Raw genomic sequence first — 25019 nt, 5'->3', positions numbered from 1 at the left:
CTTTATACAAATGATTGCGTAATGACGTCAAAAATATGCAAATGAGCGTATGACGTCATCTAGCGACTTCTAGCGACTTTTGGAGCTGGTGCTAGCGACTTTCATTGGAAAAGAGTTGGCAACACTGGCTGTGTGGACTAGCCAGACCTTCCTCAGCAGCGCTGTGGAGGAAGGTCTGGCAAAGCGAGACTACTTACTTACTTACTTAATTACTAACTCACTTACTGACTTACTTACTGACTGGCTTAGCTAGCAAAACTGGATTTAGACACGCCCTAAACGCACCTGCGCCAGGCACTTCACGCCGTGCACTTAGATCGTTAAAATAGGGCCCGTTACCGCGCTCCAACAGCTGCAACACAACAAAGCGCCTGGAAATACCAAGAGGGTCAGCTTCTCCTCGGACCGCGAACCTCACATGGCGGCATTTTGATGCTACCAAGCCATCACCTCCCGTTAGCATCCCATTGACTGCCATTCATTTTGACGTCACTTTGACAGAGAATAACTTTACATCTGAAGAGTTTAAAGACTCTATTTGTCCGTTGTTTATTTCTAAAGAAACACGGCAATGTATAAAAGGCTCCATTACCTTGTAGCTCACGTTATGGCTCCGTAGCAGACGTTTTTATAAAAATAGGCTAACGATTGGGTCATAACCACGAGACTTACTGTCTCATAGTAGAGGAATTACCGTATAGTACAGGAGAAGCTCTCAGGCAGTTTGGACTTCCATTAGCTGTTTAAGTTTAATTACTAATGTTAACTATCATTTTAGTGATCAATAATTAGCCTGTGTCTATGTTATCTCCTTACATATACCTACGCTCTCCGTCTCTGCTAGATTGGGAATGATTGAGATTTCTCTTGGCACAGCTACCAGAAGACTTCCAACTTTCAGACAGGTTGCTCACGTCACATTTACGTCTTCAAGCTCAGTTGGAGGCTGCTCAGTAACGCTCAGCCATCACCGGGAAAGAGACTTCACTGGTCTCCGTCCAGAGACACGGGATCTGGTGGTCCAGTTTATATACGTCTATGGGAAATACGGCGTGTTGAACTTGGAACAGATGATCGGATTCGAAACCACATTTTTCCGGAATAATTGAAACGATTCCAAGTTGTAACCGGTTCTCGATGCCTGATCCTAATAACGACCGTTGCTAATTCTCAATCTGTGTTTTGGTTTTGGTGGAGATTTGGAAACTTGGAAACTTTGGAAGAAAATGTGTTGTCTTCCCCGTCGACCAACCTGCAACTTTTAGTTTTTCTGGGTCAAAATGTAAAAAAAAATCAACGTTGGTAACACATTACAATAAGGTACACAAAAAAATAGGTAGTTAATGATTAGTTACTGTTTTTAAAAGGGTAGTTACTGTTTTTCAGAAGGGTAGTTACTGTTTTTGAAAAGGGTAGTTACCCTTTTTCAGAAGGGTAGTTACTGTTTTTGAAAAGGGTAGTTACCCTTTTTCAGAAGGGTAGTTACTGTTTTTAAAGGGTAGTTACCCTTTTTCAGAAGGGTAGTTACTGTTTTTAAAGGGTAGTTACTGTTTTTCAGAAGGGTATTACTGTTTTTGAAAAGGGTAGTTACTGTTTTTAAAGGGTAGTTACTGTTTTTCAGAAGGGTATTACTGTTTTTGAAAGGGTAGTTACCCTTTTTCAGAAGGGTAGTTACTGTTTTTGAAAAGGGTAGTTACCCTTTTTCAGAAGGGTAGTTACTGTTTTTAAAGGGTAGTTACCCTTTTTCAGAAGGGTAGTTACTGTTTTTAAAGGGTAGTTACCCTTTTTCAGAAGGGTAGTTACTGTTTTTAAAGGGTAGTTACCCTTTTTCAGAAGGGTAGTTACTGTTTTTGAAAAGGGTAGTTACTGTTTTTCAGAAGGGTAGTTACTGTTTTTAAAGGGTAGTTACTGTTTTTCAGAAGGGTAGTTACTGTTTTTGAAAGGGTAGTTACCCTTTTTCAGAAGGGTAGTTACTGTTTTTGAAAAGGGTAGTTACCCTTTTTCAGAAAACAGTAACTACCCTTCTGAAAAAGGGTAGTTACCGTTTTTCAGAAGGGTAGTTACTGTAGAAAACAGTAACTACCCTTCTGAAAAAGGGTAACTAATCATTCGTTACCTTTCTGAAAAAGGGTAACTACCCTTTCAAAAACAGTAACTAATCATTAAATACCTATTTTTTTGTACCTTATTGTAAAGTGTTACCTCAACGTTTTGGTTGTGTTTTTCGACATTTTTGTCACTTTTTTCGAAGTTTCTGTCAATATTTTTCTGCGCTTTTATGACGTTTTTTTTTTAAAGCTTTTCCTGATGTTTTTGTAATTTTTTTCGACGTTTTTTTTTTTTTTTATCAATTTATCTTTACATGCTGTCAAATTTTATTTTATTAGGTTTATTGACCATGAATTTAAAAAAAGGGTTGAAAAGACGGACAAAAACGTTTAAAAAAGCGCCAAAAGCATCAAAAAAGCATCAAAAAAGGCGGAAAAAGTTCCAAAGTTTTTTTTTTCAATTTTGAAGTTCATGGACGATGGTGAAGACGAAGTTTCTGTCAATATTTTTCTGCGCTTTTTTAACGTTTTTTTTTAAGCTTTTCCTGACATTTTTGTCATTTTTTCAACGTTTTTTTTAATAAATTTTTCTCCACATGCTATAAAATTGACTAAAACACCCAATTTCAATGAAAGTAGCGACCTGATCATGTATTTAACTTGTGAAGAGCGTTGCAGGGAACCATCCACGTTATTTTGTTTTAAAATTCGGTTGAAATAAAATCCACATTTCTGATATAGAAACTTTTTGAAAATACGACGACAACAGGAGGGTTAAAGACATAAGCGGAGTTTGACATTCGAGTCAAGGGGGCAAAAAAAAAAAACTCATTGTAGCAGCTGAGACCTGGCTACCACTGGGGAACACAGCATGAGCACATATGGACAAAACAAACATGCTAAATAAACATATATGTTTATTTTTAAAGAAGATTTTAAATTACATTCTAACAATTTAACAATTCGCCTTATGAAATCCAATCGCGGCACAGCTATCTTGGAACGCAATAGACAGACGGTGGCAAACTGCCCCGACACGTAAATTCAACTAAAATGTAACAGTGAACAATCAGAGTTGGACCTCCAGTCTGTTGAGATGCCTCTCCAAACGCAGAAACCAAGCGCAGTCACACCATAAAACGTTAAGACACGTTATGAAAAAAGATCCGTATTTTGCCGTAATCCAATGACACGGAAAAAAAGTAATCCACAGCGATCAGGAGATCCACTTCGCCGTTTAAACAATGTGGAATAAAAACGTATAAAAGTCCAAATCTACACAAAACGCGCAATCAATTAGTAAGTTGACAGCAAATGTATATACATGGCATTTAGGAAACTTTATTACAACGTTGGCACGGTAAGATGTCCAGACTAGTGCAACAGTAATTTTCGTTTTTTGCGTCCTGCGTATGCGTCAACAAAGGTCTCAGGGGAGAGCCAGAGCCCTGAAAAAATATTTTTTTTACTAAAGCAGTAGGCCTATATGAAATCCCCATTTTAGTTGTTTTGTGTTATTTAAAATATTTATAAAATATCTGGTCATGCCATGAAACAATGCAATTACCCACTTCAGCCGCCAGGGGGGGGGGCAGTGCTCCCCCTGCCCCCCCCCGCAAACTCCGCGCATGGTTAAAGAGACATGTTTTGGTGGTGTTTCCTTGACAACTGTCTCAGCATCTGTGCCCAGATTTGAGTTTTCGGCGTCCCTTCTCGAACCTCAGAGTGACGTCATAAACCTGACATCCACGCTCCTCTCCGCTCGCTGTGTTTTTAGCATTTCCTGCTGCTGCACAGTTCACTTCTCTGACCTTTTGGAGGCTCTATTTTTAGACTCGCTGACCTTTGACCCCTGCTGCTATATTTAGGCTGTAGTAAACTGTCTGGGAAACTGACAGGGATTTCCCCCAACTCGCTGCGTGTATTTTAGTGATCTTGTGTATAAATTAAGATTCACATTTGTTCCCTTTGCTGTCAGTGTACAAGTGTGAGATCCTCAGGAGAAACTAACTAACTAACTAACTGTAAATTCAGTTTCTGGGATAACGGTTTTTTGTTTTCTGCAAGCTTTTACACAATAAGTAAGTAAGCAAGTAAGTAGGCTTAGTAATTATGTAAGTAAGTAAGTCAGTAACTAACTAAGGAAGTGAGTGAGTAAGTAAATAAATTAGTTAGAAAGTAAGTAAGTCAGTTAGTAAGTAAGTGAGTGAGTAAGTAAGTACGCTTAGTAATTAAGTAAGTAAGTCAGTAACTAAGTAAGTAAGTGAGTAAGTAAGTAAGTCAGTAACTAAGTAAGGAAGTGAGTAAGTAAGTCAGTAACTAAGTAAGTAAGTAAGTAAGTGAGTAAGTAAGTCAGTTAGTAAGTAAGTGAGTGAGTAAGTAAGTAAGTACGCTTAGTAATTAAGTAAGTAAGTCAGTAACTAAGTAAGGAAGTGAGTAAGTAAGTCATTAACTAAGTAAGTAAGTAAGTAAGTAACTAAGTCAGTAAGTAAGTAAGTAAGTAAGTAAGTAAGTAAGTAAGTCAGTAACTAAGTCAGTAACTAAGTCAGTAACTAAGTAAGTAAGTAAGTAAGTAAGTAAGTAAGTCAGTAACTAAGTAAGTAAGTAAGTAAGTAAGTAAGTAAGTAAGTAAGTAAGTAAGTAAGTCAGTAACTAAGTCAGTAACTAAGTAAGTAAGTAAGTCAGTAAGTAAGTAAGTAAGTCAGTAACTAAGTCAGTAACTAAGTAAGTAAGTAAGTCAGTAACTAAGTAAGTAAGTAAGTAAGTAAGTAAGTAGCCTAAGTCAGTAACTAAGTAAGGAAGTAAGTAAGTAAGTCAGTAACTAAGTAAGTAAGTCAGTAACTAAGTAAGTAAGTCAGTAACTAAGTAAGTAAGTGAGTAAGTAAGTAAGTCAGTAAGGAAGTAAGTAAGTCAGTAACTAAGTAAGTGAGTAAGTAAGTAAGTCAGTAACTAAGTAAGTGAGTAAGTAAGTAAGTCAGTAACTAAGTAAGGAAGTAAGTAAGTAAGGAAGTAATAGTAGCAAAAGAAAAACATATTCCAGGGTCAAACCTTTTTGTTTTGTCTATCATGGGATGTAGTCGCAGACAAACAGCTGGTCTGGTTATCTTCTAGCAGCCCCCCCTTCCAAAGATGTTTTTAAAATATGTGATGAAACTGAGAGTGTCGGTATGACAACACACAGCTGCTGGGAAGCTGCTTCTTCCTTCTGGGGAATTACAAGACATAGATAGTTACATCGTCTGTAGATAGATACGAGAAATGAATTTGAAAAAATGAATATTTTCGTGTCCATCCATCTATTCAGACACATTTTATTTGACCCGTTTTCAAAGTTATTTTTATATCAGAAATATGGGTTTCTTAACAACCAAATTGTCCCAAAATAACTTGGATGCATGCATGTACGTTGTATGGAACCCAGACAACATATACATCCATGCATCCATGTTCTTCTCAGGTAAAATTATTGATTACTTCCATTGAATTTTGGGTGTTTTATTTAATTTCATAGCATTTGAAAAAAATGTTTTTAAATGGTTTCAAAACAGCATCCTGACCAAACTTTGACATAAACCAGTCTGTGATTCACTCAACATCCTCTGATCTTAACTATTCTATTAGTCAAAATAATTCATAATTTCTGCTTTTTTTCAAACTCAAAAATTAGGCATAATGTAATTTTATTAGGTTTATAGACCATGAATTAAAAAAAAGGGTTGAAAAGAGGGACAAAAACGTTTAAAAAAGCGCCAAAAGCATCAAAAAAGCATCAAAAAAGCCGGGAAAAGTTCCAAAAAATGTTTTTTTCAATTTTGACCCGGAATGACAAGTTCATGGACGACGGTGAAGACAACACAAGGGTTAAACAAAGACTTCCCGAGTGCAGACACAAAACTAAATATGTACATAAAGGGTATTACATTTACTATTCTACAAACAAACAAACAGATAAATACAAGTAGGGTACTAACATAAAGTTGACATTTCAACATGAAACCATTTCAGACCAGAATAAATGATGATCCAAGTTAAGGCTGCACAATATACAACGTTTCGTTATTTTGTATTTATGGTTTTTTATTGTCATCGCAAGATACATTTTCTGAACCAATTTGTCTTATATTATTATAAAAATAGGATTTATGTTGCAGACAATAAGCCATTGTTACCAGATCAGACCAGAGTTAAGAGTTCAGGACTTTTTGGAGCAATGTCGCCTCCTAGAGGCCCCCCAGGAGACCTGCGACCCTCCTAGAGGCCCCCCAGGAGACCTGCGACCCTCCTAGAGGGCCCTCGGGAGACCCGCGACCCTCCTAGAGGCCCCTCGGGAGAACTGCGACCCTCCTAGAGGCCCCCCGGGAGACCTGCGACCCTCCTAGAGGGCCCTCGGGAGACCTGCGACCCTCCTAGAGGCCCCCCAGGAGACCTGCGACCCTCCTAGAGGGCCCTCGGGAGACCCGCGACCCTCCTAGAGGCCCCTCGGGAGAACTGCGACCCTCCTAGAGGCCCCCCAGGAGACCTGCGACCCTCCTAGAGGGCCCTCGGGAGACCCGCGACCCTCCTAGAGGCCCCTCGGGAGAACTGCGACCCTCCTAGAGGCCCCCCGGGAGACCTGCGACCCTCCTAGAGGGCCCTTGGGAGACCTGCGACCCTCCTAGAGGCCCCCCAGGAGACCTGCGACCCTCACGGTTTCTCCATGGTTGGGAGCTGTAACAGGTTACACATGACCCTGACCCTGCCTGCAGCAATACAACTCAGGCTGAAACTAGGACGGTGGATTTTTACCTCCATTAAAATGATCTCTTCACAGTCAGATGAAATAATATTGACACAAAAAGTTATTAACTAAGTAAGTAACTAAGGAAGTAAGTTAGTAAGTAAGTAAGTAAATAAATGAGTTAGAAAGTAAGTAATTAGGCTAGTAATTAAGTAACTCAGTAAGTAAGTTAGTATATACGTACATAAATGAGTTAGAAAGCAAGTAAGTAGGCTAGTAATTAAGTAAGTCAGTAACTAAGTAAGGAAGTAAGTAAGTAAGTCAGTAACTAAGTAAGTAAGTAAGTAAGTAAGTAAGTAAGTCAGTAACTAAGTCAGTAACTAAGTAAGTAAGTAAGTCAGTAACTAAGTCAGTAAGTAAGTAAGTAAGTAAGTAAGTCAGTAACTAAGTCAGTAACTAAGTCAGTAACTAAGTAAGTAAGTAAGTAAGTAAGTAAGTAAGTCAGTAACTAAGTAAGTAAGTAAGTAAGTAAGTAAGTAAGTAAGTCAGTAACTAAGTCAGTAACTAAGTAAGTAAGTAAGTCAGTAACTAAGTCAGTAACTAAGTAAGTAAGTAAGTAAGTAAGTAAGTAAGTCAGTAACTAAGTAAGTAAGTAAGTCAGTAACTAAGTAAGTAAGTAAGTAAGTAAGTAAGTAAGTAAGTAGCCTAAGTCAGTAACTAAGTAAGGAAGTAAGTAAGTAAGTCAGTAACTAAGTAAGGAAGTAAGTAAGTAAGTCAGTAACTAAGTAAGTAAGTGAGTAAGTAAGTAAGTCAGTAAGGAAGTAAGTAAGTCGGTAACTAAGTAAGTGAGTAAGTAAGTAAGTCAGTAACTAAGTAAGGAAGTAAGTAAGTAAGGAAGTAATAGTAGCAAAAGAAAAACATATTCCAGGGTCAAACCTTTTTGTTTTGTCTATCATGGGATGTAGTCGCAGACAAACAGCTGGTCTGGTTATCTTCTAGCAGCCCCCCCTTCCAAAGATGTTTTTAAAATATGTGATGAAACTGAGAGTGTCGGTATGACAACACACAGCTGCTGGGAAGCTGCTTCTTCCTTCTGGGGAATTACAAGACATAGATAGTTACATCGTCTGTAGATAGATACGAGAAATGAATTTGAAAAAATGAATATTTTCGTGTCCATCCATCTATTCAGACACATTTTATTTGACCCGTTTTCAAAGTTATTTTCATATCAGAAATATGGGTTTCTTAACAACCAAATTGCCCCAAAATAACTTGGATGCATGCATGTACGTTGTATGGAACCCAGACAACATATACATCCATGCATCCATGTTCTTTGCAGGTAAAATTATTGATTACTTCCATTGAATTTTGGGTGTTTTATTTAATTTCATAGCATTTGAAAAAAATGTTTTTAAATGGTTTCAAAACAGCATCCTGACCAAACTTTGACATAAACCAGTCTGTGATTCACTCAACATCCTCTGATCTTAACTATTCTATTAGTCAAAATAATTCATAATTTCTGCTTTTTTTCAAACTCAAAAATTAGGCATAATGTAATTTTATTAGGTTTATAGACCATGAATTAAAAAAAGGGTTGAAAAGAGGGACAAAAACGTTTAAAAAAGCGCCAAAAGCATCAAAAAAGCATCAAAAAAGCCGGGAAAAGTTCCAAAAAATGTTTTTTTCAATTTTGACCCGGAATGACAAGTTCATGGACGACGGTGAAGACAACACAAGGGTTAAACAAAGACTTCCCGAGTGCAGACACAAAACTAAATATGTACATAAAGGGTATTACATTTACTATTCTACAAACAAACAAACAGATAAATACAAGTAGGGTACTAACATAAAGTTGACATTTCAACATGAAACCATTTCAGACCAGAATAAATGATGATCCAAGTTAAGGCTGCACAATATACAACGTTTCGTTATTTTGTATTTATGGTTTTTTATTGTCATCGCAAGATACATTTTCTGAACCAATTTGTCTTATATTATTATAAAAATAGGATTTATGTTGCAGACATTAAGCCATTGTTACCAGATCAGACCAGAGTTAAGAGTTCAGGACTTTTTGGAGCAATGTCGCCTCCTAGAGGCCCCCCAGGAGACCTGCGACCCTCCTAGAGGGCCCTCGGGAGAACTGCGACCCTCCTAGAGGCCCCCCGGGAGACCTGCGACCCTCCTAGAGGGCCCTCGGGAGACCCGCGACCCTCCTAGAGGCCCCCCGGGAGACCTGCGACCCTCCTAGAGGCCCCCCAGGAGACCTGCGACCCTCCTAGAGGGCCCTCAGGAGACCCACGACCCTCCTAGAGGCCCCTCAGGAGACCCGCGACCCTCACGGTTTCTCCATGGTTGGGAGCTGTAACAGGTTACACATGACCCTGACCCTGCCTGCAGCAATACAACTCAGGCTGAAACTAGGACGGTGGATTTTTACCTCCATTAAAATGATCTCTTCACAGTCAGATGAAATAATATTGACACAAAAAGTTATTAACTAAGTAAGTAACTAAGGAAGTAAGTTAGTAAGTAAGTAAGTAAATAAATGAGTTAGAAAGTAAGTAATTAGGCTAGTAATTAAGTAAGTCAGTAACTAAGTAAGCAGGTGAGTAAGTAAGTAAATAAATTAGTTAGAAAGTAAGTAAGTAAGTAAGTAAGTCAGTGGTGGGCAGTGGTGGCCTAGGGGGTTAAGGAAGCGAGCTTGGGACTGGGAGGTCGACCGGCAGGATAAAATCTGGGTGGGAAAGTGAAAGAGCAGTGCTTGTCCCTTGAGCAAGGCCCTTAACCCCAATATAGATAGATAGATTTTTATTGATCCCAAAAAAAATGGGAAATAACGGTGTTGCAGCAGCAAAAATACCAGACACACAGCACACATACAGAGTAAACATTAAATAATAGGAAAACAATAGACATGAAATAATAATAGAATACTAGACAAGCAATATTTTTGAAACATTGCTTGTGTAGTATTCTATTATTATTTCAACCGCTGCTCAGTGGCAGCAGGTCAGACTGTGGTAGTACTGGGCAGCTTCCAGGTATGAATGTGATCAGATCCGACTGTGGTAGTACTGGGCAGCTTCCAGGTATGAATGTGATCAGATCCGACTGTGGTAGTACTGGGCAGCTTCCAGGTATGAATGTGATCAGATCCGACTGTGGTAGTACTGGGCAGCTTCCAGGTATGAATGTGATCAGATCAGACTGTGGTAGTACTGGGCAGCTTCCAGGTATGAATGTGATCAGATCCGACTGTGGTAGTACTGGGCAGCTTCCAGGTATGAATGTGATCAGATCCGACTGTGGTAGTACTGGGCAGCTTCCAGGTATGAATGTGATCAGATCCGACTGTGGTAGTACTGGGCAGCTTCCAGTATGAATGTGGAACTGTGTGAATATGATCAGGTCCTCATTGCAAATGAGAAATTGTTCTCAATCGACTTACCTGGATAAATAAAGGTTAAAAAAACAAACAAACACACACACACACACACACACACATACACACACACACAACCACACACAACCACACACACACACACACACACACACACACACACACAACCACACACACACACACACACACACACGCACACAGACACTCACTCACACACACACACACGCACACACACACACACACACACACACACACACACACACACACAACCACACACGCACACAGACACACACTCACTCACACACACACACACAACCACACTCACTCACACACACACACACACACACACACACACACACGCACACAACCACACACGCACACAGACACTCACTCACACACACACACACACACACACATGCACACAACCACACAACCACACACGCACACACACACACACACACACACACACACACACACACACACACACACACACAACCACACACACACACACACACACACACACACACACACACACAGGTGAAAAATAAAAACGCAGGAAATTACATATTACATTTTTTTTAAATAGATATAATACATAGAAAACTAAATAGCTCATAAACATAAATAAAATATTGAAAAAAGATTATTGGACGAATAAAAGAAATACAAAACTTTATTATTACTATTAATTATCTCTAAAATTTAAACGTGCTTGTGACGCGCGGCTGGGAGAACCAATAAGCAGGTCGCGCTTAGCTTCGCACCGGAAGCGGAAACACACCGTTGTTGTTGTCTTCTTGTCTCGCCTCACTCCGGCCGGCAGGTTTCGGGACTTTTTAAGGTAAAATGGAGCACAAGCTGATCCTGGCGGTGTCCGGCTTCCCGAGTCTCTACGACACCAACTCTCCGACCTACAGGGACCTGAACATGAGAGCCGAGTCCTGGAGACAAGTCTCGGAGATAGTCGGGGTTCCCGGTAAGTTGTTTATTTATTTAATACCGTCAACAACTGGTCCTCTAACGCTCGGGTGGTTCCACCGACCCGCCCGCCCGGAGCTGCTGCCCGGTGGCCGGGAGGTGAGACTCCGTTAAACCACTTTATTCATTTATAATTCACAACCTATCTCTTCTGGAAAAGATCAAAACAATAGCGAGTCCGTCCCTCAACCCCCCCCGGCTGTCTGCGGCTCGCAGTCCCGAGCACATTGGTTCCTACTAAATACGTAAATCTATACTGTCTACGACGTAAATCTTTAAACAAAACTCAAATGTATAGTTTCTTAAAATAAAAGTAAAGATAGTCTATATTTACTAAAACAGACGACCACTTTACAGACTGAAAATACACCTTTACAAGTCCTGCATTGAAGAATAAAGAAAGTAGAAGTTCTCATAAAGCAGTAAAAATCTCCCTGTGAGTGTTTTTACAGTTTAGTTTATTATTTTAGTTTCCGGTCAGTTATGCACAATACAACACATTGATCATACAGGTGTAACCAAATAAACTACAGCGTGTGTGTTCATGTGTAATGATATTTATATAGCAAACACACACAGATATAACGTCATCGTTTTATCAAATAAAAATAGAAACGGGTTCTATAATTTACTAAAACAGCCGGAGACTTTTACAGACTGTGGACACGCACGTTTACAAGCCACGGATTGAAAATATAAAATAAGTACAGGTAGCTATGTATCATCAACAAAGTGTTCTCTTATAACTTGCTCATAATGCAGACAGATAATTAACCCTGTAAGTGTTTTAGGTCAGTGTAACGCTTATCAGCTGCACCGCCACCTCGGCTGCATTTTCTGCATAAAAAAACAAACCAAAAATGATTCAGCACAAACAGAGTACACATATTTAGTTAAAATATTTTATATCTCTCAATATGTCAAAGTTAAACTTTGGAAAAAGCGAGAAAAACAACAAACAAAGAGACAAATATGTCGAAAATAGCATCAAAAAGCCTCGGAAAATCTGCGAAAAAGCCACAAAAATGTTGGAAAAAAGTCCGAAAAAAAGCATTAAAAAAACGTGGAAAAACGTGTCGAAAAAAACTACAAAAATGGCGACAAAAGCCTCAAACATGTTGAAAAGAAGACGAAAACATCTAAACAAAAAAAAAACCTTTGAAAAAATTTCGAAAATGGCATCAAAAACTTCAAAGAAAGCGAGAAATATGTTGAAAAAAGCTGCACAGCCACGTCAGCGGCATATTCTGCCGAAAAACACATGCTGACAGGGCTGAAAGATACATCGAATTTTCATCGTCATGGCGATATGAACTAGCGCGATGAACACATCGCAACAGACAGCCTGACACGAAGAATAAGGGAAAACAGTTTACACACTGAGACGACGCGAAGCGTAATACGTCTCCATGGCAGCAGGCGGCGCTGCTCTGTACTGTCTCCATTAACAGTCTGATTATTTCCCAGAAAATGAGAACCGGCAGCTGATTGGACGAACGCGTCACGTGGTTCTTTTTTCTCCGGAAATTCACAGCCAGACTGTCATGGCGGCTCGTTCAGAATACGATCTCATATTGGACTAAAATAGTTCACCGGGAACGTGTTTCTGAAAACATTTTAACTAGGGCTGAACGATTTTTGAAAATAATCTAATTGCGATGTTTTTCCCAAATATTGCGATTCGATTATTTTTTTAAGCTCTTTGTCTTCTGCATTATTCAACAAAGACAAACAATAAATCATTTTATAGTATGAACAACACACAATTACACACTAGACAGTTAAAAAAGTATAAATATAGTATATATACACACACACACACACACAACAGTGTATTTTTTACAGTGCACAGAGAGGAGCTGCCTCCAGCCCCTCCCCCTCGTGAAGTTGCGTGCTGCCGTGTGCACTTGTTCAGAGAGGCTATCGTTACGTTAGCATGTTGCTGGTGTTCTTGCTCAGAGAGGCTATCGTTACGTTAGCATGTTGCTGGTGTTCTTGTTCAGAGAGGCTATCGTTACGTTAGCATGTTGCTGGTGTTCTTGTTCAGAGAGGCTATCGTTACGTTAGCATGTTGCTGGTGTTCTTGTTCAGAGAGGCTATCGTTACGTTAGCATGTTGCTGGTGTTCTTGCCGTGGGATTAACTGTACTAATAAAACTGTTGAAACACCGCGGCCACGCTGCTGTGAAAGCTCCCCGAACGTCATTTATCAGTCTGGTTGTTACCCCTCTCAGTGGCAGCTCCTCCACTCCATATCTTTATAACGGAGCTAACCGCTAACCGGAGCTAACCGCTAATCAGAGCTAATCGTTGCTAACCGAGCCTTCAGTTCTGTGTGCCTGTATCCATTAACTGCACGTATGGACTCAAGCCCGAATAAAACCCTTCATTTTATTAAAATGGCTGTAAACGTTTTAAACTACAACTCAGAGTTGTTTGAATGACAGAAATCAGCTCAAGGTACGGCGTAGCGTTAGCGTGCTAGTTGATGCTTTCTCTGCAGAGTGCAGACTGATTTGCTCTCGCGAGTCATGTGACCAAATCGCAGCCTTTGCGATTAGGAAATCGCGTTTTAACATATCGCGATATTATCGCAAATGCAATTAATCGTTCAGCCCTAATTTTAAGAGAGAAATAGGCCGTGCAGTTGCTGAATCTGTCTTCATTTCAGATCAACAAAGGTCAGTTTAAAAGATTTTCGTCGAACGTTAATTTCTTATAGTTATAATGCCTCATTTATGTGTAATTTGTTCAGTAAAAGCATGTCAAAAATGATCTATTTGATTTCTTTATTCAGTGGGAATAGGCTGTTCAATGTTTAGGTTCGCAAAGAACCCATTAAAGCACTAAGACATGGGAACAGTATAGCTAACATTCACATTTGAATATTTATTGCAAGTCATATCGTCAACGCAATATTAAACAATATTATCGCACATCGCAGCTTTTCCTCATATCGTGTAGCCCTACATGATGAACAGATGACAGCGGACACACAGACTTTGTTCTGAAATCTTCTGTCTCTCAACAAACTTTTTGTTAAATGAAGTGAGGAGCTGTCAGGTCAGCGTAACGCTGATCAGTTCAATTCTCTAAGCCCAAACGGACATTTGGAAAAACAGAAAAATGGGTTAAAATATCCAATTTTTCATTTTTGACAAATTAAAAAATTGGATCTTTAAACTGTTTTTCCAATTGTAAAAAATTACAAAATTGCGTCTGAGCTCCAATTATTAAATACTGCGAAGGTATTCATTACGGTGCTAATCCTCCATCATAACAGCAATGCTCCAAGGTCCAAACGCGCCTGGCTTTTAAAGGGAATGGGAGATGATCTCTGATTGGTTGATGGCATGTTACGCCCAAAACACACCTCTGATTAATGAAGACACTAAGTCCAACCCTTTAGAACCATGACCCCGGCACACGGACCCTTTTTACTGCCGTCAAACTAGCAAAAGTGGATTTGGACACGCCCTAAACACACCTGCACCAGGCGCTTCACGCCATTCGCTTAGATTGTTAAATTAGGGCCCCTAGTGTTGAATCTGTAGCTACGTGGACATATGTTGTTCTACTTGCTGTGTTTTCTCAGAGTCGGAGTGCAGAAGGAAGTGGAAGACGCTGAGGGACCAGCACCGGAGGGAACGCCAGCGGGAGAAAGAGAGGCGCGAGAGCGGCATCGGGCTCTTTAACTACCGGCCGTGGAGATACTCGGCCATCCTGTCCTTTTTAAACCCGTTTATCGACGCCAGGGCGGCGGGCACCAATGGCTGGGCGCTGGACCCGCAGCCCTCCCAGCTCCACGCGGCCGAGATGGGTTGCAGCACGACCACGGACGCACGCAGCGACGACGGCGACGACTACGGTTGGTACTTAAGCATGTCTAGTAGGGGTGGGGGTAAAAAAATCGATACAGCATAGTATCGCAATATTTTCCGTGGCAATACTCTATCTATACACATACGCTAAATATCAAATCTTTTATAAAAGATGTGTGTTGGTCAGTTTGTCTGCGTGACAATCTCATTTTGCAGCAATAAAATTGAAGTGAGATGAACAAACAGAGAAATATATCTTTTTAGATAAAACAGATGTTGACTAGTTTCCTTTTGGGGACATCATTTGAAATTGAGAGAAATTTGAAGTTGGAAAAAAGGTAATAATCGCAGAATATTGCAATATGTTTAAAATTGCAATCGTACCGTGATGATGTCGTACCGTGATGATGTCGTATTGTGATGATGTCGTATTGTGATGATGTCGTATTGTGATGATATATCGTGATGTAAGTATTGTGATTAGAGCTTAGATCGGCCCAAAAAATCAAGCCCGAACCTGCCTGAGCCCGAGCACGTTGGGTCCGAGACCGGCCCGGCCCGACACATTAACTGTAATTATGAGCCTGATTTAAACCCGACAATTTCTTAATACGTGGGCCGTTATAACTGACGTTCTCAACTACAATTCAGAGTTGTTAGAACTACAGAAATCTGTTTAGAATAATACAACAAGGACGAAGCTGTAAACTGCTGTTAGTTTAGAATGGAACGGATCGCAAATGGATCCGAATGAAGAAACGTAAAAAAAAAAAAGAAACAATGATGAACAACATATTGTTGTCACTGCCCACGACTTGTTTAAACTGCTTCCATACCTCCGACTTTCCTCCACACTTGCTCAAAGGTAATTCTCCTGTTTTTCTTTTGTTCTTTACATCTTCAAGCTCCCGGTGTGATGCGTGCGAGAGGAGGAGACTCCGCGCATGAAGTGCTGCATTTTGTAACTGCAGCCTAACTTTTGTACACATTTGTTACTTTTATATAGCCTATATATATATATATATATATATATATTTATAATATTTATGATTATGGCATAGCTATCTCCCCACCCAAAGAGGATAATAAGGTAATGGATAAAAAAAAATAAAAAAAATTGCTTGATCAAGGGTCCGGGCCGAGGATGTGGCGGAAAATAACGGGCTCGGGCTTGGGCCGAGAATCTAAACTCTAATTGTGATGATATCATATCGTGATGATACCGTATTGTGATGATATATCGTGATGTAAGTATTGTGATGATGTCGTATCGTCAATTAACTTTTTTTTTTTACTTTTTTCGTGCGTAAATAAGAACCTTTCCTTAACGACATTTGTCTGGTGGACGGAAAAGTACATTTTGAGCCCTGGTTGTTGCTCTAAAATGCCCGGCCTTGTTCTGTCCACAACTCAAAGATCTTCAGTTTCCTGTCCCACAGGAGAGAAGAAACTAGAACAAACTCACATTTAACAAGCTGGAATCAGAGAAGTTTGACTTTATTTTCATATAAAATTACTCAAACTGATTTATCACTCAAAATACAGTAGTTGGTGGTTAATTGATGGATTCATCTTTGCAGCTCTAGAAAACAGTGAATAACCAGCTTTTGTTTTGTGTGTTTTTCTAGACATCTTTGTAGCAGACGCTACGACGACGACGACGACGTCCTCGTCCTCCTCGGAGTTTGGGCAGAGGAAGCGCCCGTCCTCCGCCCACAGAGACGGCGTCCGATTCAAAGCAGCGAAGACGGAGCTGGGCTTGGAGGCGGCGTTGGCGGCCGCCAGAGACGACTGCGGCGTCCAAACGCAGCCGCACGACAACATGAAGGAACTGTTTGAGATGATGATGCAGTCGGTCACGTCTCTGGCCGCGTCCATGGCTTCTTCTACGCACCCTTCGTCCTCGCAGCCGGCGGAGCAGACGCTGCCGCCGCTGCATCTGAAGACAGAAGAGCCGGACGCAGAGGTGGTGGAGCTGTCAGAGGAATCGGACGGCGAGGAGGAGTGTGGCGCTGCGACTCCCAGACACAGGTGGGAAGTTACACACTCGCGTTACTGTAATCAGGGCCCAAAACCAGCCCCGCCTACCAGCCAAATGCTGGTAAAATATGCAAGTGGCTGTTAGATTTGTTTCACATCCATCCATCTTCATCCGCTTATCCGGTGTCGGGTCGTGGGGGTAGCAGCTCCAGCAGGGGACCCCAAACTTCCCTTTCCCGAGCCACATTAACCAGCTCCAACTGGGGGATCCTGAGGCGTTCCCAGGCCAGGTTGGAGATATAATCCCTCCAGCTAGTCCTGGGTCTTCCCCGAGGCCTCCTCCCAGCTGGACGTGCCTGGAACACCTCCCTAGGGAGGCGCCCAGGGGGCATCCTTACCAGACGCCCAAATCACCTCAACTGATGGATATAAAAACTATAGCAGTGCAAGGATAACGTTTAAAAAAGACTGCATTAAATATGGGCATTATAAGGGATATTAGCATATTGTCCCAGCCCCAGTACTTTGTCATAACTGTAATATTTTTGTACTGTTTGCAGCCTGTCTCCCAGGCCGGCCCGGGCCAGGAGGAAGAGTGTGGACGCTCTGCTGGAGGAGTTCCTGCGGAGGACGGAAGCCCGCGAGGCTCAGCGAGAGCGCGAGCCGGACCAGAGAGACGACGTCACGCTGTTCCTGCTGAGCCTGGCGCCGGCCATGAGGAGGCTCCCCCCACAGAAGCAGTCCTGGGTCCGGACCAAGATGCAGCACTTTCTACACGAAGCCGAATTTGGCGCTACGAGTTTTCAGTGATATCCCCAGAAAATACATGTGACAATTTTTTTTAAAGGTTACTTTTTTGGACATTTTTAGGCCTTTGCTACCACAAGACAGATGAAGACATGAAAGGGGAGAGAGAGAGGGGGAATGACATGCAGCTATGGTGCACCTGCTCTACCACCTGAGCTAACCCGGCCACACAGACATTTTTTTATAAATACTGTAGGGATCACATTTTGTTTAATTCCGGTGTTTTCCCTCACTTTGTGGAAGACTTAGGCTTAGACTTGCACGCTGCCTGCGTGGCGTGAGCGTGGCGTGTCAGCTCCGTGTCACCTGCGTGGCGTTTTCTACGTCTTTCCACACCAGAAAGGTGTCTGACGCGGCGCTGCTGCTGCTGCTAGCGCCTTGTCTGCACACATGGATGTTTCCCATGAACATAAATATAAATATATACTGATCTGATTACAGCAAAGACAATGTCGGCAGTATTGACGGCAAAATAGGCTCCAGAATATTTCCTTCTGTATTGACAGGTGCAGTATTTGAAAATCGATCATTATTGGGGGCCAAGCAGCGAAGCTCCAAGGCCCCATTGTGGTTCTACTTATTACACATCTTTCCTCTGCCATGGGAGTCTATGGCAGCCAATGGAACCGTACAGTACAAAGTTGTGAAATTTGGCACATTGATTCGGTACAGTCCCATAATTAATTTCACCAAGTTTGGGGTCTGCACCACAGGCAGTCTAGCGCCACCAATGGGTCAAAGTTGGCGTTGCATCCATACGATTAACTTTTGAACCGTATGCCCCGATTTTGAACATCGAGATATAGTTGGAGTCCTTGGATGACACCAAACTCAACGCACGCCATGATGCCCGTATATGTTTGGCACGGTGGTTAAAGGCGTCATTCGCCAAGGACATTTCGTGAACATTTTGTATCTCTTTGTGGGATGTTAAAAGAATAACACTCCAAAAGATTAACCCTCCTGTTTTCCTCGAGTCAAAATTTTTTACCAATTTTCAAAATTTCTATATTAGAAATTTGGGTTTCTTTCAACTGAATTATTAAAAAAAAAAAAAAAAGAACAGGGATGGTTCCATGCGACGCTCTTCAGAAGCAAAGTAAATGATCAGTGAATTTGGGTGTTTTCTTCAATATTTATAGCATTCGGAAAAAAATTGGTAAAATACAAAAATGTTCATCGAAACAGGTGACGAAAAAGTTAAGAAAAGCGACAAAAAGAAAAGAGAATAAAGGACTTTAAGGTTGAACGCGGTGTTAGTCGTTGTTGACGTAGAAAAAGAAGACGTGAACGTTGAGCAGAAAGGTGACGTGAAATATTTTGATAAACATATAAAACACATTGTGTCAGAGTTTTATTTTGATGCTAATACTTCAGTAAGATTATGATTTAATTACACTTTTAATGCTTTCAACATTTGACTTTTATATTTTAGATTTTAGATAGACCAGATTTTTTTTCCAACATTTTTTTCTTTTTACCTATTTGGTCAAATTTTCATTTTTTTTTTCAGATTTATTTCCACTTTAAAAACAAACTGCACAAAGTCACTTAAAGTTTTTAGGATTTAACAGAAATATGAGCACACACACACACACACACACACACACACACACACACAGTCACACACACACACACACACACACACACACACACACAGTCACACAGACACACACACACACACACACAGAGAGACACACACACACAGACGCGCACATTCTTGGTAATGTCAGCCTGGTAGTAAGTGTAAATAAGTCCAAAGGTTTATCTGCTGCAGACACACACACACACACACACACACACACACACACACACACACACACACACACACACACACACACACACACACACACACACACACACACACACACACACACAGAGTGTTACTCTTAAGTTGTCTTCGTTTCAACCTTGAAAAAAACACTTTTTTTTCTGACATTTGTGACGCCTTTTTTCACAATTTGTTTTTGCTTTTTCCAACGTTTTAAATTTGTAAATTTTTCATCTACAAATTTTCAGCGCTTATTTCTACGTACAATATTTTGTGATATAAAACAAAAATTTAAAACAGGCCAATGTGACCCGAAGTCAACACAAGGGCTAGCTAAATAAACCTAAAACTTTAGTTTCATGCTTTTAAAAAGTCAAACTTACACTTTAAAAAACTTTACCAAAGAAACTCAACAACCTTTTCTTTTCAATTCAAGTTTATTTTGTAGTGCAAATAATGCAAGACATGTTCCTAAATCCCAAAGGCCTTGTTGTGCACTAACAGAGTTCTCTCTGTTGACTCACACTGATAATCACCTGGGTCAGTAACTGCACACCAGTACTCCCCTGCGTCTCCCACTGAGATATTAGAGATAACCAGCCTCCCATCATTGTGCGTGCTCACTCTGCTCATTCTGTTATACGTTAAACTAAAGATTCTTCCCTGTGTTCGGTGAGACTTGATGAACCAACCATGGTCCTTACCCTCTCTCCTATCTGTGCATCTGAGAGTGACTTCTTCTCCCTCTGAGAAGAGCTCTACAGCAGGGGGGCCAAATTTGGGGCACACCACCAGCACATACACTTGCTGTCTCCTAGTAGAGGCGTCACAGTAGTACCGACCTGAGTGATTTACCATTAGAGATGAAAACACCAGCGAGTAGTTTTGGTCTACTGAAGCAACAGTCTGGTGTAGTCGTCCTAGGTCAGTGTGGATCTGATTAGACCAACGTGGGGGGTGTTCATCAGTGGAGTCAGCAGCATTGCACGGCAACACAGCGGACTCTCCCACTGAGCTGTAGATGACCTCATACTGTAGGAATACCTGTAGAGCGTAACCTCTAACCCGCTGCTGTTGGTTCATCACCAGACATATGTAGTTTGTAAGGTCTGTTGCTGTGACGTTGGAAACACGAAGAGCTGATGTGTTTGGCACCACTTGGTATCTTCCTCTAACATTGTCCATCACTGATGTCCTATTGTCCCCAAAAACTCTGCTCCATGTTTCATATCTAGAGTCCACTTTGAGCCACTGGATATCCAGATTATCAGCTGCTCCCAGACATGGCAGGTACGCTGTTCCTCCAAGTCTCACTCTGATAAATCTCCAGTCTATTAAAGTACAAACAGTAATAGTGATGTTGTTCTCATGCGTCACGTTGCCATCAGTCCAACACTCCTCTCGGTACGGGCCGGAGTCTGAATGGGTCAGGTTGAGGATGGTGTAAGAAGAAGGATCCACCGTGCTGACAAGTCGTAGTTCCAGGTCTTCAGGTACTGAGGAGCTGTTGGACCAGAGGTCAGAGGTGTTCCACAGGACAAGCTTCTCCTCACCAACAGATCTGGAGATCAGGCAGGAGTCGGTGTTCTCGGGGAGGTTGAAGGTGTAAGGGTCTTTTTCCTGTCGGACGATGATCCGTTCTTGTGCATGGATGTTGTTGATGAGAGCAAACAGCAGGAAGGAGAGCTCTGTGACTGCAGCCATTCTGCTCCGAGGTCGACAAACACTGACACCACTCAGCTCATACAAGCAGAGATAAGAGCGATGTCTGTCTGTCTGTCTGTCTATCTGTCTGTCTGTCTGTCCGACCAACCGTCCGTCCGACCGACCATATTTGTGGGGTCCAAAAACTGGGGAATACAGTATACTTGTGGGGTCCCTACAGCTTTGTGGGGCCCAAAATGCTGGACCCCACAAGGTTAAAGGTCTGTTTGACACAACGTGTGTGTGTGTGTGAGAGAGTGTGAGTGTGAGTGTGAGTGTGTGTGTGTGTGAGTGTGTGTGAGTGTGTGAGAGTGTGTGTGAGTGTGTGAGAGTGTGTGTGAGTGTGTGAGAGTGTGTGAGAGTGTGTGAGAGTGTGTGAGAGAGTGTGTGAGAGTGTGTGTGTGAGTGTGTGTGAGTGTGTGTGAGTGTGTGTGAGTGTGTGTGAGTGTGTGAGTGTGTGAGTGTGTGAGTGTGTGTGAGTGTGTGTGTGTGTGAGTGTGTGAGTGTGTGAGTGTGTGTGAGTGTGTGTGAGTGTGTGTGAGTGTGTGTGAGTGTGTGAGAGTGTGTGAGAGTGTGTGAGAGTGTGTGAGAGTGTGTGAGAGTGTGTGAGAGTGTGTGAGAGTGTGTGAGAGTGTGTGAGTGCTTTTTTCCCTCAGAACTTGTTTTAAAGGGACCTGTCAAAATTGACTTCAGACAAGTAGAATTTTATTTTACTTTCCCGACTGGACAAGGGAACTGAATGAGCTGAATGTAAACAGTAGTAGTAGTAGTACATGTTTATGCATAATGACAAGTATAAATATATACGGAGGTTTTCACAGGTAGAATAAGAATTATAAGAAATACAATAGAAAAATACAACAACATTTTAAAGTTAAATAAATATATAAAAAGATAAATAAATAAAATATAAAGTAGAACAATATAAAAGACAAAACAGCTGTAAGATATTATCAGAAAAGGTGTTATTGCCACAATACATATAGTTATGTGGAATTTGCTTTGATGAATGTTGGAAAACATTAACAAAAAAAAACATTGTAAACATTTATATGAAATAAATATTCAATAAATATTCAATACATTCAAAATAACTGATGCATAAGAAAAATAATGTATATATGTAACATTACGGTATACATTTAACTAATTTAGGTATAATTTCTGGTTGATAACATATATAATTTACCGGAACATGCGGTACATTTACCTAATAATCACGTGAGTGTCACCTATGATGGATCAGTGTGTATTATTGTATTATTATTTAGGAGAAACAGCGCCATCTGCCGGCCACTCTAGGTTATTACAACGTCAGCGGCTATACATCCGGGTAGTTGGGTCAGCTGACCAAAACACGGAAGCGCTGCGCTTGTTGTGAAGTTGTCAGCCGTGTGTGTTCGGTTCGGAAGAGAAAAGCTGCTGGAAACGTGATTTTATGGATTTATGAACCGGTTTCCGGTAGTTTTAACGTTTCGACGGGACGGTGAAGTGTGGAGCTGCTTGTCTTTAATCTGTGAGTACCGCGAAAAGTCTTTAACTTCAACTGTCTGTGTGTGTGTCTGACGTGGTGACGTTACAGCGGGTATTTTGGTCATTCTATGTTAGACGTTTATTTTAGTAATAAAATTTAAAAAAAAAGTAAATTTCAGACACACAGTAGTATATAGATACTTTACTGCAGTAATACTACTAATACACACAGTAGTATATAGATACTTTACTGCAGTAATACTACTAATACACCCAGTAGTATATAGATACTTTACTGCAGCAATACTACTAATACACACAGTAGTATATAGGTACTTTACTGCAGTAATATTACTAATACACACAGTAGTATATAGATAATTTGCTGCAGTAATATTACTAATACACACAGTAGTATATAGATAATTTGCTGCAATAATACTACTAATACACAGTAGTATATAGGTACTTTACTGCAGTAATACTACTAATACACAGTAGTTTATAGATACTTTACTGCAGTAACACTACTAATACACACAGTAGTTTATAGATACTTTACTGCAGTAATACTACTAATACACAGTAGTTTATAGATACTTTACTGCAGTAATACTACTAATACACACAGTAGTTTATGGATACTTTACTGCAGTAATACTACTAATACACACAGTAGTATATAGATACTTTACTGCAGTAACACTACTAATACACACAGTAGTTTATGGATACTTTACTGCAGTAATACTACTAATGCACACAGTAGTATATAGATACTTTACTGCAGTAATACTACTAATACACACAGTAGTATATAGATACTTTACTGCAGTAATACTACTAATACACACAGTAGTTTATGGATACTTTACTGCAGTAATACTACTAATACACACAGTAGTATATAGATACTTTACTGCAGTAACACTACTAATACACACAGTAGTTTATGGATACTTTACTGCAGTAATACTACTAATACACACAGTAGTATATAGGTACTTTACTGCAGTAATATTACTAATACACACAGTAGTATATAGATAATTTGCTGCAGTAATATTACTAATACACACAGTAGTATATAGATACTTTGCTGCAATAATACTACTAATACACAGTAGTATATAGGTACTTTACTGCAGTAATACTACTAATACACAGTAGTTTATAGATACTTTACTGCAGTAACACTACTAATACACACAGTAGTTTATAGATACTTTACTGCAGTAATACTACTAATACACAGTAGTTTATAGATACTTTACTGCAGTAATACTACTAATACACACAGTAGTTTATGGAGACTTTACTGCAGTAATACTACTAATACACACAGTAGTATATAGATACTTTACTGCAGTAACACTACTAATACACACAGTAGTTTATGGATACTTTACTGCAGTAATACTACTAATGCACACAGTAGTATATAGATACTTTACTGCAGTAATACTACTAATACACACAGTAGTATATAGATACTTTACTGCAGTAATACTACTAATACACACAGTAGTTTATGGATACTTTACTGCAGTAATACTACTAATACACACAGTAGTATATAGATACTTTACTGCAGTAACACTACTAATACACACAGTAGTTTATGGATACTTTACTGCAGTAATACTACTAATACACACAGTAGTATATAGATACTTTACTGCAGTAATACTACTAATACACACAGTAGTTTATATATACTTTACTGCAGTAATACTACTAATACACACAGTAGTATATAGATACTTTACTGCAGCAATACTACTAATACACACAGTAGTATATAGGTACTTTACTGCAGTAATATTACTAATACACACAGTAGTATATAGATAATTTGCTGCAATAATACTACTAATACACAGTAGTATATAGATACTTTACTGCAGTAATACTACTAATACACACAGTAACCTAAACACAGTCATCTTTCTTCATTTTCTTTCCTTCATTTTATCTTTCCTTCTTTACTACTATCTATTTATCTATCTATCTATCTATCTATCTATCTATCTATCTATCTATCTATCTATCTATCTATCTATCTCCCTGTCTCTCTATATCTCTCTCTATATCTTTCTCTCTATATAAATTTCTCTCTATATCTCTCTTTCTCTATATATCTCTCTATCTCTCTATATATCTCTTGCTATCTCTCTATCTCTCTCTATATCTCTCTCTCTCTATATATATCTCTCTCTATATGTCTCTCTATATATATCTCTCGCTATCTCTCTCTCGATCTCTCTCTCTATATATCTCTCTCTATATCTCTATCTCTCTCT

At 40.1% G+C, this 25019-nt stretch overlaps 2 protein-coding genes and 1 long non-coding RNA gene across 4 annotated transcripts in view; all 3 read left to right on the top strand.

The window, feature by feature from the left end:
- The first annotated feature begins 10937 nt into the window (after nt 1-10937).
- On the top strand, nt 10938-17872 carry LOC116045437. Its single transcript, XM_031293087.2, has 4 exons — nt 10938-11159; nt 14756-15028; nt 16610-17012; nt 17522-17872. Exons 1-4 carry the CDS (start codon nt 11030-11032, stop codon nt 17769-17771), a joined length of 1056 nt encoding a protein of 351 aa, XP_031148947.1. The 5' UTR covers nt 10938-11029; the 3' UTR covers nt 17772-17872.
- A 317-nt stretch (nt 17873-18189) lies between these two features.
- LOC116045382 lies at nt 18190-19109 on the top strand. The gene is made up of 2 exons (XR_004103906.2): nt 18190-19039; nt 19074-19109. It is a non-coding gene; the product is annotated as an uncharacterized LOC116045382 (long non-coding RNA).
- Nucleotides 19110-22572: 3463 nt separating this feature from the next.
- pex7 (peroxisomal biogenesis factor 7) overlaps nt 22573-25019 on the top strand; it is an 11154-nt gene continuing 8707 nt past the window's right edge. Inside the window, exon 1 of one of the 2 annotated variants that reach the window (XM_035995087.1) lies at nt 22573-22759. The gene's annotated coding sequence lies outside the window, so the exon portion shown is untranslated. The remainder of the gene's footprint in view (nt 22760-25019) is intronic. The other variant, XM_035995088.1, reaches the window with a different exon arrangement.

This window comes from Sander lucioperca, chromosome 19 (assembly GCF_008315115.2).
Source record: "Sander lucioperca isolate FBNREF2018 chromosome 19, SLUC_FBN_1.2, whole genome shotgun sequence".
NCBI lineage: Eukaryota > Metazoa > Chordata > Actinopteri > Perciformes > Percidae > Sander > Sander lucioperca.
The sequence above is the reverse complement of the archived record's forward strand: the minus strand, read 5'-3'. Positions and strand labels throughout refer to the sequence as shown.

Excerpts from the sequence above, each read along its gene's own strand:
- LOC116045437 (XM_031293087.2), top strand. The coding sequence starts at position 11,030 with ATGGAGCACAAGCTGATCCTGGCGGTGTCCGGCTTCCCGAGTCTCTAC. Across the intron at positions 11,160-14,755 it reads GGAGATAGTCGGGGTTCCCG|AGTCGGAGTGCAGAAGGAAG; the intron begins GTAAGTTGTTTA and ends GTGTTTTCTCAG. Across the intron at positions 15,029-16,609 it reads CGACGACGGCGACGACTACG|ACATCTTTGTAGCAGACGCT; the intron begins GTTGGTACTTAA and ends GTGTTTTTCTAG.